This window comes from Haliotis asinina, chromosome 16, assembly GCF_037392515.1.
Source record: "Haliotis asinina isolate JCU_RB_2024 chromosome 16, JCU_Hal_asi_v2, whole genome shotgun sequence".
Lineage (NCBI taxonomy): Eukaryota > Metazoa > Mollusca > Gastropoda > Lepetellida > Haliotidae > Haliotis > Haliotis asinina.
In genome coordinates this window covers 14243510-14257220 of record NC_090295.1, presented here as the reverse complement: position 1 = coordinate 14257220, position 13711 = coordinate 14243510, and the positions used below count along the sequence as shown (strand labels likewise).

The 13711-nt window shown below is 38.0% G+C and overlaps 2 protein-coding genes across 2 annotated transcripts in view; one reads left to right on the top strand and one right to left on the bottom strand.

Moving 5' to 3' along the window:
* LOC137267898 (6-phosphogluconate dehydrogenase, decarboxylating-like) overlaps positions 1-5662 on the bottom strand; it is a 44681-nt gene extending 39019 nt beyond the window's left edge. The window contains exon 1 of the mRNA XM_067802342.1: positions 5511-5662. Within this exon, the coding sequence (XP_067658443.1) occupies positions 5511-5524 (14 nt within the window). The 5' untranslated portion in view covers positions 5525-5662. The remainder of the gene's footprint in view (positions 1-5510) is intronic.
* A 523-nt stretch (positions 5663-6185) lies between these two features.
* On the top strand, positions 6186-13265 carry LOC137268577 (large ribosomal subunit protein bL20m-like). Its single transcript, XM_067803153.1, has 5 exons — positions 6186-6389; positions 8074-8184; positions 8617-8694; positions 9542-9607; positions 11244-13265. The coding sequence occupies exons 1-5, from the start codon at positions 6306-6308 to the stop codon at positions 11340-11342; spliced, it is 438 nt and encodes a 145-aa protein (XP_067659254.1). The 5' UTR covers positions 6186-6305; the 3' UTR covers positions 11343-13265.
* Positions 13266-13711: the final 446 nt, after the last annotated feature.

Below are 13711 nucleotides of genomic sequence, written 5' to 3'. Positions count from 1 at the left end.
TGATAAGTGGTTAAGAAATTGATTGATTTGAGATCTCTGAAACCCTGTGTAAAAGTAGCTAAGATACTGCTCGCTATAACTCCAGATAATGGAGCAGTATTCAAGACAAAAAAACATGGTTATTGAATCTGCTCTTGGGGAGTGAGCAAAGGTATAGGGCGAGTCATTGGACCATCTCAGGCCTAAAAGTATGCTGAATCATGTGATTTTAGACATTAAACAGACTCAACAATCTGAGATAAATCATATTTAAAATTAGTGATAAGTGGTTAAGAAATTGATTGATTTGAGATCTCTGAAACCCTGTGTAAAAGTAGCTAAGATACTGCTCGCTATAACTCCAGATAATGGAGCAGTATTCAAGACAAAAAAACATGGTTATTGAATCTGCTCTTGGGGAGTGAGCAAAGGTATAGGGCGAGTCATTGGACCATCTCAGGCCTAAAAGTATGCTGAATCATGTGATTTTAGACATTAAACAGACTCAACAATCTGAGATAAATCATATTTAAAATTACTGATAAGTGGTTAAGAAATTGATTGATTTGAGATCTCTGAAACCCTGTGTAAAAGTAGCTAAGATACTGCTCGCTATAACTCCAGATAATGGAGCAGTATTCAAGACAAAAAAACATGGTTATTGAATCTGCTCTTGGGGAGTGAGCAAAGGTATAGGGAGAGTCATTGGACCATCTCAGGCCTAAAAGTATGCTGAATCATGTGATTTTAGACATTAAACAGACTCAACAATCTGAGATAAATCATATTTAAAATTAGTGATAAGTGGTTAAGAAATTGATTGATTTGAGATCTCTGAAACCCTGTGTAAAAGTAGCTAAGATACTGCTCGCTATAACTCCAGATAATGGAGCAGTATTCAAGACAAAAAAACATGGTTATTGAATCTGCTCTTGGGGAGTGAGCAAAGGTATAGGGCGAGTCATTGGACCATCTCAGGCCTAAAAGTATGCTGAATCATGTGATTTTAGACATTAAACAGACTCAACAATCTGAGATAAATCATATTTAAAATTACTGATAAGTGGTTAAGAAATTGATTGATTTGAGATCTCTGAAACCCTGTGTAAAAGTAGCTAAGATACTGCTCGCTATAACTCCAGATAATGGAGCAGTATTCAAGACAAAAAAACATGGTTATTGAATCTGCTCTTGGGGAGTGAGCAAAGGTATAGGGCGAGTCATTGGACCATCTCAGGCCTAAAAGTATGCTGAATCATGTGATTTTAGACATTAAACAGACTCAACAATCTGAGATAAATCATATTTAAAATTACTGATAAGTGGTTAAGAAATTGATTGATTTGAGATCTCTGAAACCCTGTGTAAAAGTAGCTAAGATACTGCTCGCTATAACTCCAGATAATGGAGCAGTATTCAAGACAAAAAAACATGGTTATTGAATCTGCTCTTGGGGAGTGAGCAAAGGTATAGGGCGAGTCATTGGACCATCTCAGGCCTAAAAGTATGCTGAATCATGTGATTTTAGACATTAAACAGACTCAACAATCTGAGATAAATCATATTTAAAATTACTGATAAGTGGTTAAGAAATTGATTGATTTGAGATCTCTGAAACCCTGTGTAAAAGTAGCTAAGATACTGCTCGCTATAACTCCAGATAATGGAGCAGTATTCAAGACAAAAAAACATGGTTATTGAATCTGCTCTTGGGGAGTGAGCAAAGGTATAGGGCGAGTCATTGGACCATCTCAGGCCTAAAAGTATGCTGAATCATGTGATTTTAGACATTAAACAGACTCAACAATCTGAGATAAATCATATTTAAAATTAGTGATAAGTGGTTAAGAAATTGATTGATTTGAGATCTCTGAAACCCTGTGTAAAAGTAGCTAAGATACTGCTCGCTATAACTCCAGATAATGGAGCAGTATTCAAGACAAAAAAACATGGTTATTGAATCTGCTCTTGGGGAGTGAGCAAAGGTATAGGGCGAGTCATTGGACCATCTCAGGCCTAAAAGTATGCTGAATCATGTGATTTTAGACATTAAACAGACTCAACAATCTGAGATAAATCATATTTAAAATTACTGATAAGTGGTTAAGAAATTGATTGATTTGAGATCTCTGAAACCCTGTGTAAAAGTAGCTAAGATACTGCTCGCTATAACTCCAGATAATGGAGCAGTATTCAAGACAAAAAAACATGGTTATTGAATCTGCTCTTGGGGAGTGAGCAAAGGTATAGGGCGAGTCATTGGACCATCTCAGGCCTAAAAGTATGCTGAATCATGTGATTTTAGACATTAAACAGACTCAACAATCTGAGATAAATCATATTTAAAATTACTGATAAGTGGTTAAGAAATTGATTGATTTGAGATCTCTGAAACCCTGTGTAAAAGTAGCTAAGATACTGCTCGCTATAACTCCAGATAATGGAGCAGTATTCAAGACAAAAAAACATGGTTATTGAATCTGCTCTTGGGGAGTGAGCAAAGGTATAGGGCGAGTCATTGGACCATCTCAGGCCTAAAAGTATGCTGAATCATGTGATTTTAGACATTAAACAGACTCAACAATCTGAGATAAATCATATTTAAAATTAGTGATAAGTGGTTAAGAAATTGATTGATTTGAGATCTCTGAAACCCTGTGTAAAAGTAGCTAAGATACTGCTCGCTATAACTCCAGATAATGGAGCAGTATTCAAGACAAAAAAACATGGTTATTGAATCTGCTCTTGGGGAGTGAGCAAAGGTATAGGGCGAGTCATTGGACCATCTCAGGCCTAAAAGTATGCTGAATCATGTGATTTTAGACATTAAACAGACTCAACAATCTGAGATAAATCATATTTAAAATTAGTGATAAGTGGTTAAGAAATTGATTGATTTGAGATCTCTGAAACCCTGTGTAAAAGTAGCTAAGATACTGCTCGCTATAACTCCAGATAATGGAGCAGTATTCAAGACAAAAAAACATGGTTATTGAATCTGCTCTTGGGGAGTGAGCAAAGGTATAGGGCGAGTCATTGGACCATCTCAGGCCTAAAAGTATGCTGAATCATGTGATTTTAGACATTAAACAGACTCAACAATCTGAGATAAATCATATTTAAAATTAGTGATAAGTGGTTAAGAAATTGATTGATTTGAGATCTCTGAAACCCTGTGTAAAAGTAGCTAAGATACTGCCCGCTATAACTCCAGATAATGGAGCAGTATTCAAGACAAAAAAACATGGTTATTGAATCTGCTCTTGGGGAGTGAGCAAAGGTATAGGGCGAGTCATTGGACCATCTCAGGCCTAAAAGTATGCTGAATCATGTGATTTTAGACATTAAACAGACTCAACAATCTGAGATAAATCATATTTAAAATTACTGATAAGTGGTTAAGAAATTGATTGATTTGAGATCTCTGAAACCCTGTGTAAAAGTAGCTAAGATACTGCTCGCTATAACTCCAGATAATGGAGCAGTATTCAAGACAAAAAAACATGGTTATTGAATCTGCTCTTGGGGAGTGAGCAAAGGTATAGGGCGAGTCATTGGACCATCTCAGGCCTAAAAGTATGCTGAATCATGTGATTTTAGACATTAAACAGACTCAACAATCTGAGATAAATCATATTTAAAATTAGTGATAAGTGGTTAAGAAATTGATTGATTTGAGATCTCTGAAACCCTGTGTAAAAGTAGCTAAGATACTGCTCGCTATAACTCCAGATTTGATTTTCATGAACTGTTTTTGAGTTAATAGCATATCAAAACAAATCAAAGAAAAAGATTCATTACGAAATGCTGATAACCATATTTATTTTGGGTGTTAACGCTTGTGAGACATCATGGTATGAAGTATCAAGCATATATTCCTGTGTATAGTATTTCTTTTCTTACTGATATAAAGAAATATTAACAAATCACACAGCATGGGCTGATGGAAGAGCACAAGGATATGTTCACAAGGAGAAGACATTCTGAAGGAAAATGCACTAGGATATGTTCACAAGGAGAGGACATTCTGAAGGAAGATATGTTCACAAGGAGAGGACATTCTGAAGGAAAAAACACTAGTATATGTTCACAAGGAGAGGACATTCTGCAGGAAAAAGCACAAGGGTATGTTCACAAGGAGAGGACATTCTGAAGGAAAACACCATGAAGAACTTAAAGTAAAACCTTCCATCATCCATCATAATAGATGAACTCAGATTTTAAAAGAGATTAGACAGGCTTGAAAATATGGTTCCAAAAGAAGAACTAGTGTTTGACTTGGGAAACAGCTCTGTCATTGCTGAAAAGGCTGACTCATCCTTTCGACTCTTCCTCCTCTAGAACGACATTAACCAAGCAATAGTGAATGAGTGAGTGAATTTAGTTCTACGCCGCACTCAGCAATATTCCAGCTATATGTCAGAGGTCTGTAAATAATCGAGTCTGGACCAGTGATCAACAGCACGAGCATAGGTCTGCACATCTGGGAACCGATAAAAATTAAAATGTGTCAACCAAGTTAACGAGCCTGACCACCCAATTCTGTTAGTTGCCTCTGACAAGCATTTTGCCCATTTGGCACTACTGCTCTAAGCAAACCCATTTGGGGTCATTTCAGCCAATAAACTGTTAAAAATATATATGGACTTTAAGTCAAGTAAGTGAAACCTGAAAATCACAACTACATCTGCCATACACAGTTACTGGAGAGATGTCTCTCATAGCTATATGATGTACCAATAGCACTAGTTTACCAATCACTACCAGTATGAAAAAAAGAATGGAGTCTTGGAGCATCAATGAGCTTTGTCAGAATAATATGCACAATATTTTACTGAGCATAATTCAGAATTTAGCACAAGTTCTGATGAGTTTCATTAACTTAAACAGTTGGAAATTAGTTGGTGGTTTGTGGTACTTTTCAGCCAACAAAATACTTGATTAACTTCTGTATTTCAGTGAAAAAAAATATTGATGTCGATTCTAAAGTGAAGGCATGTTATTTTTTAACAGTGGAACAAACACCATATACCCATATGTGCATAGTCTCTGGGTCAAACTTGCTTCAGAAGCATGAAAAAAATATACATCTAGATCTGGGCCAAACTAAAATTGCCTTCACTGAAAAATGTACGAAATCATCTTGAAAGAAAATAGTTAATTAAAAATAAAATTCACAAATGAATGTCACCTCTTGGTGTAGCATGCTGATACCGACCTCTGGTTTCTAATCAGCTGTTATACAGCCTTACAGGCATGACTGCATGTTTCATATTTACTAAAATCAAAATGTCATCACATGTTGTAGAGTTGTCAGTCTTAAAAATTATGTCTGAAACAAGAAAATATCTCTTCGCAATGTCATGAATTTGTTTGAAACAAATCCCATGCTAATAGTCATATAGTAGGATGACACTGCAAATTCACTCGCCGGCTGCAGCTGAATGCATCGTGCACAGTGAACTAAAATTCATCATGGGAGACACTTAGAAGCAGCTAAAACGTTCTGCAGAAATCATATGGATACTCACTTTGCTTGAGTCATTGTGTTTGATGATTTTAGTTAATGAATAAAATAGCTATCAACTTCTTCCACGCCACACGCTCGGAGAATGGTGTGATCCGGAAAGTTTACGGCTTTTTACTGACCGACGTGACCTCCAAGGTCAAGGTTGACCGGGTCGAGAAAATGCAATATACATCTTGCAGGACGACTACTTATATCTGAAGTCAAAAATGAAAATGTCCTCTCAGATGTGAATAAAACGAATGATGAACATTATGTCCCATAGACCATATATATGAAAGTATTCCTAAGTTTGTGTTAAACTTAGGAGTACTTAACAACGATGGCTCCACAACAATTATGTTTTAGCTTTACTCATATATGAAAAGATCGTGATATGAGTCCTTGAAAAAAACAATAGTTATCACATTTTGAACGTTTTTAGCACTTTATTAGTCATCTAACATGACATGAATTTCAATATCCCCACTTCGAACGTGTGTTTACTAGACTGATATGACCTCGAAATGTTTTTAAAGGAATGTTTGAAAATTTTATTTGTAATATGTTCATTATCAATTGTAATGAAATCCTTTCACCAAAGTACAACTCAATTTACGATTAATTTTTGATAGAAGTCATCATCAAATGTTTGTATCTGTAAATAGTTGTTTTGAATGTACTACAGTGAAATCCGGAAGCGGGCATTTGACATGAGGAGATAATTCTGGAAACACATGTTCACGGATACAGCCGATCCGCTTTAGAATTCTAAAAGGATATCCTGGAAAAGAACTATTGTTGACATCTTAGTGACATCATGTATTTGACTGTCTGTTGTATGACGAGGTCTAGGGGACCTCAACGATACTTTAAGAGAGCCATGCTCAGGAGAATGTCATGGGTAATGTAACAAATCGTGCGTTCATCTTAAAAGATCAATAATTTACGTCATACTTATGCATGAACTCCAGAAGACGTAATTTGCATGACATTCGAGTGGGTTTCGATAGTCATTGTTAATTTGCTCAAATGAATTTAAAGATCTGACAAATACAGTGATAAGCTTCACGGTTAATACAAGGAACATTATTTTTAGTGTGGCCAGAGACTTCAGTTATCAAGACCTCAGTTTACCGGGCTCACCTGTAATGTTCATTCTCTCGATCTTTGGGTCTAGTGAGACTAAATTAGCTAATTAGCGAGGTATCGGGAGTAGTGCACTTTACCGGGCGCAATTTTTCCGATTTTTTTCGGATGGACATACTCGCACCAAAGATAAGCCAACCCTTACCTTTATTCACTAAACCTAAGGATCTAGAAGGGGTGCCCAAGGGCTAAGGATCTAGAAGGGGATGCTGGTCAGACTATCCTTTAGGACTCTTCACAGCACATAGGTTGTTTGTAACATCCTTTCGTCTCAGTTAGGAGCTGCTAAGCCTACATCGGATATGTTAGTCACCCATGCAGAAAAAGTAAGAGAGGCTAACCCAAACCCTAGTTCTAACTCTCAAACCCTAACCCTAACACCCTAACCTAACCCTGGGTACTAGTAGAAAGGATTGTTGGTAAACATGGTAAATTAGATAAGGTTCTGTGTTTTGAGGAAATAGTTTGCAGAAATAAGTAAAGACACTGATGTGTCTACAGTATTAATGAGCACCATAGGTGTTGGTGTTTCATTAGCTGATGAAAGCTAATGAAAGAATGTCGAGCATTGCTGTAAAGTCACAAAACTTCAGAAATGGACTGGAAATATATTAATGGCTTCAAATGTCATTTCGTTCCAATTTTTCCAGATGTGAGGCATCACTAACCCTATGGAAGAATGCTCCCTCCCATACCCTCCCCTGATAATATTGTTACTTCCACAGGGCATTGACCCCTCTCATATTTATAGTACGTCCCTCATGAGATAAAATCAAAAATGATCTCTGTATTTTCAACAGCTTTTGTTGTGTAATGGTGTTCCAATTTATTGAAATAATCGAATATTGGAACCAGTGAACAAAAGACCAAGCATTCAATCACATTTTCTTATAACTGAACACAAACCTATTTGGGACAACTATTTTAGTCTTTGGAAAGCTTGATGATGGAACAAGACTCCGTGTTTATGAATTTTTAGTCATTTTTAGTGATAAGTGTCACTTTTGTGTTAAAAGTATCTGCAGTAACAACCTGAAAATGAAAATCCGAAAAATAATCAATTTGTTTTAGATTGAATGTTTGTGAAGAAACAGTCATTATGACATTTTAACCCATTCCCTTGTTAGGAGATGAGTAAATGACTGGGTCAACTGAACTGGCAATGTGTGTGTGATGCCCTACTCACGTGATGCTAATCATGGTATCTCCCAATAGAACAAAGAATACCCAGTGAACACATGTAAAAGATATCTCTCCATAAACAAAACTCATGGTTATATTTATAAACTAGTTCTTATATTTTCTTAATTTGATGTTTCAATATGCACATTCTTTTCACAGAATTTCCTGGGCCGATAAACAAAACTCATGGTTATATTTATAAACTAGTTCTTATATTTTCTTAATTTGATGTTTCAATATGCACATTCTTTTTACAGAATTTCCTTGGCCGAAAACGGAACTGTTATGGTATATCTATTCGCTCAGTGAGACGAGCACTTCAACACTCAAACAGAGCACGTTCTCAGAAAAAGAAGAGCATGAAACAGGTATGTCAGAACACTGAAATTTTTATCATTTCTCAGAAATGAAATTACTATCCGAATCATCATCATGCCATGCAGTTTCTGCTTTATATAGGTACAGTTAACTGCAACCCTTTGCCACACTAGGTCTGGATCACCCTGATTATAATCCATGAATTTGTAAAACCATACGGTCATGTGTTCCACTTAATGTGCTGAAATATGTATGACCTGTGTGGCAGTGTGGCACTTTTCTTATTCATTCCACATAAAGTTTTCCGATTTAACGAAACGTTTTATCCAACTCTGCCATGGAAAAGAAGGCAATATAAATGATCCAGGAAATAGAATTGGTTTGAAATATTGGAATTCATTGCCACCAATAACCTAAGCTTGGTGCAGTATCGTGTGTCACATTTGTATTTTTGGGTTCTGCCATGCTAACTGTAATTTTAGCTTTGGGAGACCAGGATCTCAGCAGCATGTGGGGAGCATGGTATTGGACTGTCCCAGTTCATGACGTCTCTGGCAGAGGTAAGGAAATGATGACATGTCAGATGGGTAGGTTTATGCTGTCATAATGATTATGTTCAAATGTGCGTCTTACTCAGACAAAACATTACAGACCCTGGAGTGAGTGAGTGGCCATCAAGCAATAGTGAGTAAGTGAGTGAGAAAGCTTAGTTTTATGCTGCACTCAGCAATATTCCAGCTTTATGGTGGTGGTCTGTAATTAATGGATTGGACTAGACAATCCAGTGATCAACAACATGAGCATTGATCTGCACAATTTGGAAACGATGACATGTGTCAACCAAGTCAGCGAGGCTGACCACCCGATCCCGTTAGTCGCCTCTTACGACAAGCATAGTCACCTTTTATGGCAAGCATGGGTTCCTGAAGGCCTATTCTACCCCGGGCCTTCACAGGTCTACAGGCCCTGGAGCATGGATGTCACATAACAATCACCCCCTTTTGTATCCCCTTCACAGCTCCAGGAGCTGTATCACCCTGAGACATATTCTTAATACTTAACCTGCTCAAAGTTTCCTTTATGGAATTAATCTAATTTTTTTTTACCTTCCGGCCAGCTTATTCCGGGCCACGCAGTGTCATGTTTGATGTGATACCAAACTACTTATATTTTGCTGTCATCAGTGAAAAGGCTGAGCAAGAGAAGTCATGTTTGTATCATGATTACGAAACATTGTAAAATGTGGTAGACAAACAGTGTCTAAAATCTGTTTTCGTATTTCTTGTTCCAACATTGTTCCCTTCATTTTCTAAAGACATATACCCTTAATTACATGCTGTATATCCAAAATATATGCAATCATTTACTGTAACATTTTGTTATGTGTCCTGTTTCTCTGAATTTCAGTCCAACATTGCCCTCAACAGAAAGGTGTTGGCTGATATAGCCATTTACGAGCCAAGGACTTTTCAGGTAATCATGTCAATAATTGTATTAAATAAATGCTTTCAATACGTAAATCATAGTGATAAGGGATATATGATCTGTATCTATTGCGTCCATGTGTTTTCTCAGCTTTCATTATGAAACTAATACCTAAATATACTGATGGAAAAGAATAAGGGAACGCTTAGATTTATTTAGAGAAATAAGACATGTTATCATGAAGTCTCAGACCTCTTGACCAAATACTTCTTACAAACAATGCTCAAAAACACAACCATACAGTGCCATTTGCACGTGCAAAACATGCTAAAGTGGGTATAAAGATCTTGAAGCTTGGTAGCATCCTTCACTTAAGGAAGAGTAAAGGTTACAGAAAGGTCTACAACAATGCCAAGACAGTACCTAACCAACTAGCAGAAATGGCAAGCGATCGGGAAAATACAGGGTGGGATGTCAATTTGCCAAACTGCTAGGGACATGTAAAAGTCAAAAAGCGTTATTTAACGTTTGTGGAACTTGTTCCGTCAAACTGGTGACGTGAAAATGAGACCTGGTCGTGGCCCAAGTCCAAAAACAACTGCTCGTGAAGATCGACACATACGGCTCCTTGCATTGCGGGATCGCTTTAAATCCTCTTCCAAAATCAACATTGACTTCAGGGCTATCACTCATGTAAGAATAAGCGACCGAACTGTAAGGAATCGGCTGAAATCAGCAGGGTTACAAGCATGACGTCCCGTATTCGGAGTCAACATGACACGCCAACACAAGCGTCTACGACTGGCATGGGCTAGACGTCATGGCGTCCGTCAGTTACGTCACTGGAGGTATACAATGTTCAGTGACGAATCACGCTTTAACTTAGACTTTGCAGATGGTCGAATTCGTGTCTGGAGACGTCGAAATGAGCGATTTCTTCCATGTACTGTCAGACAACATGATCGTTACGGTGGGAGGTCTGTTATGGTGTGGGGAGGGATCACCTACAACGGTAGGACTGAACCTCTTCGTGTAGATGGACGCCTCACAGGTGTTCGTTACCGTGATGAGGTATTGAGGCCAATAGTTCTTCCCTTTCAACGTCGATTTGGTCGAAACTTCGAGTTCCAACAAGACAATGCTCGCCCACATACAGCCCGAGTTTCGATGGAGTTCCTTCAACACCACAACGTCACAATGCTTCCCTGGCCGGCCAAGAGTCCGGACCTTAGTCCAATTGAGCATCTTTGGGATGTCATAGGCCGTCGAGTCAGGGGTAGGGATGTCCAGCCACAAACACTGGACGCCTTGTTCATTGCTCTCCAAGAAGAGTGGCGTGCTGTTCCAAGGGCGGTAATCCGGAACTTAATCCAGAGTGTACCCAGCCGATGCCAGTCTGTTATCCGCAGACATTGGGGACACACCAGATACTGACTTTTGCTGTCCACAATGTCTTGTATTTGTAAAATCGCGCTTTAATTACACTGACAGTAAATACATACATCCCCATACATTTCAGCGTTCCCTTATTCGTTTCTATCAGTATAGTTACATTGTGTTGGTTTAGAAAATATTCTAAACTGCCATTTGGCAGCTAATTGTTACTGATGTTGTTGCTGTGTCTTTGACATCTTGTTCTCATATTTAGGTCATCACTCACCAATTTCAATTTATTTCTCCACAGAGCTTATGTGAATTTTGCAAACAAAGGTCTAGTGAAATTGGCCTTGGTGCAGCCACACTTTCAGTGCCAAGTGGTGTCATTACAAGAGGCATGCTCTAGCTTCAAGGCTGTATGACGATGATGATGAGCAGGATTTAACTGGGCTGAATGTATGACGGATACAGAGCGCATGGACAGCTAAGCAAACACAGCTAACTGGATATAAGGATTGCTTTGAATTATATATTGTGTTCAGGGTCAATCAACATCAGTCTAAGGACATGATTGAACGTTTTGTATAACTGTTGCGTATGCATGTGCTTGCCAATGCCATTCAGCATTTCCACCATTGTATACAGTGACTGAATTGCTATTACTTATCATTCATAGTGTTTTGAAGGCTGTGTGTGAAATCAAGGTTTTCAGACCTGTTGCAGTATGTCTTTATACCACATGTATGACATGCTATTCCAAAGATGTTCAAGGCTTTTGTGTATTGGTATGTGATGGCACCATGCTATACAGTATTTATACCACATTTAGCATGTATATTGTGAGTGAATTATGTTTAGAGTGTGATGTGTTTATTGTATGGACTTGAGATCTAGCTGTTAACCATAGTGAGGGTTATGGAATGAATGGTGAATGAGCCTTGTCAGAGAAAATGTTGATGGTGATGATAGATATAGGCTGTAGTGGACTTGGTTCATAGTCACAGGAATCATGCCTTTTGACATGTGAAAGACTCACACTTAGTATTAAGATAAATTACTCTGGTATCCCTCCCCTATGCGAGACCCAGATTATCTCAAATACACAGTGAATTTACAAGCTTGCATAATTGTTGATGCAGTGTTTCTGGGCCTGAAGTTTAATCTGCACTTGTAATTCACTGATTAAATACCTGACCTGCTTTGCCTTGGTTTTTTTTAATTGTAATTTACAGGGATGAGAAATTTCCGCGGATCCGCGTTTTTTTACATCCCCAGGGTCATTTTTCTGAAACGTCTAAATATATATACAGTGTTAATATTGATTTTAGAAGCCATATTTAGTGTGTAAAATGCCAAAATCCCAAACCCCCAACTAGTTTTCAGCTGTAAATGAAAATTTCCATTCTCATCCCTGAATTTAAGAATCACAGTTGATGTCTTGATGAAAGTTCCATCGTGAAGTTGACCCCCAAACCCATGTCCATGACTCCCACGACACTGCTATAACCAGTCAAACTGTAGGTTGTGTCTGTTCATAGGATAAGATATTTGATACCCTAACACTTACCCCCCTCATCAGGTGAATGACAGTCAATAGTTCCAGTGGTATGTGTCATACATACAGAAAGCTGTAGAGTTGTTTTACAAAGGTATATATAGAGCATTCATGACACAGAGTTGCTATGGGACAAGTATCAGCTTTCAAATAACCTAATATTAGGAATAAAACCTTGATTAAAACCAACACAACGCAGATGTTTCTGTTGTTGCATTCCATTTCGGTGTGTATATCCCAGAACTAAAAACGAACAGAGGAGGAGTATATTCACCATACATCTGAACTTATCCTCCAAACACCAAGCCAGGCTAATCACTGGCTAAACCATTATGTTTCCAACATGACCAAAGGAAATCTTGCTGTATTGCAGCATGACAGACTCCATCTGTGCTGACCTCATACATATCAAAATCTTAGGACACCTTCCAAGGTGAACTTTTGAATGAACTCTGTTCATTTCTCGGTTCACAGGAAGGAGCCAATCTCATAAGTACATCTGATTTCAAGGAAACCAACCTAATGAGGGACTTGTAAACATGAAAAAACTATTATTTGAATAATAGGCAGGTTCTATTTATATGACGACCTGTCGGTTAGGACCACAGTATGTTTTTATACAGTCAGGACAGATGTTGAGGTGGACGCCTGCATGTGATTAACAAGGTGTTGGGAGAACTTGTGTGGTGGCGCTTTACTTCAGGTTGCTCCTGGCTTTAGTCACTGCCAAAATGTTGTTTGTATCATTTGAAATAAAAACAAACATGGAAAAGATTTCATTGATATTGTTTTTGTTTTTCTTAAGAATTGGGAATTGTAGCTGTATTAGTCTGTTTTTCATCTCTCATTTATGTATCCACCAAACTTCCACTCATTCTCTGGTGGTCATAGTAACATTCCAGGCAGAGTAAGAAAAACACCTGTGAAGATCCTGTCAAGATCCAGGTTAGAATTGATCTTCAGTGTAACCTGTGCTAGTGACTAAAGGGATCGGGTGGTCAGGCTCACTGATTTGGTTGACCCATCATATCCCAATTACATGTCACCGGACTGTCTGGTCCAGATTTGATGATTTACAGACTGCTACCATATACAGTGGACTCTGGCAATATCGGCCTCTGTAAACATCAGCATTCTGTTTACAACGACACTTTGGCTTCTGCCACACATATCTACCAAGTTACACAGAAAATATTCAGAAGTTTGTAAGTTCTGCTCCG

What these genes read in the sequence shown, in the direction of transcription:
- LOC137268577 (XM_067803153.1), top strand. Translation starts at nt 6,306, where the DNA reads ATGTATTTGACTGTCTGTTGTATGACGAGGTCTAGGGGACCTCAACGA. An exon ending in AAAAGAAGAGCATGAAACAG is followed by an intron (nt 8,185 to 8,616) that starts GTATGTCAGAAC and finishes CTGTAATTTTAG; the next exon opens with CTTTGGGAGACCAGGATCTC. An exon ending in ACGAGCCAAGGACTTTTCAG is followed by an intron (nt 9,608 to 11,243) that starts GTAATCATGTCA and finishes ATTTCTCCACAG; the next exon opens with AGCTTATGTGAATTTTGCAA.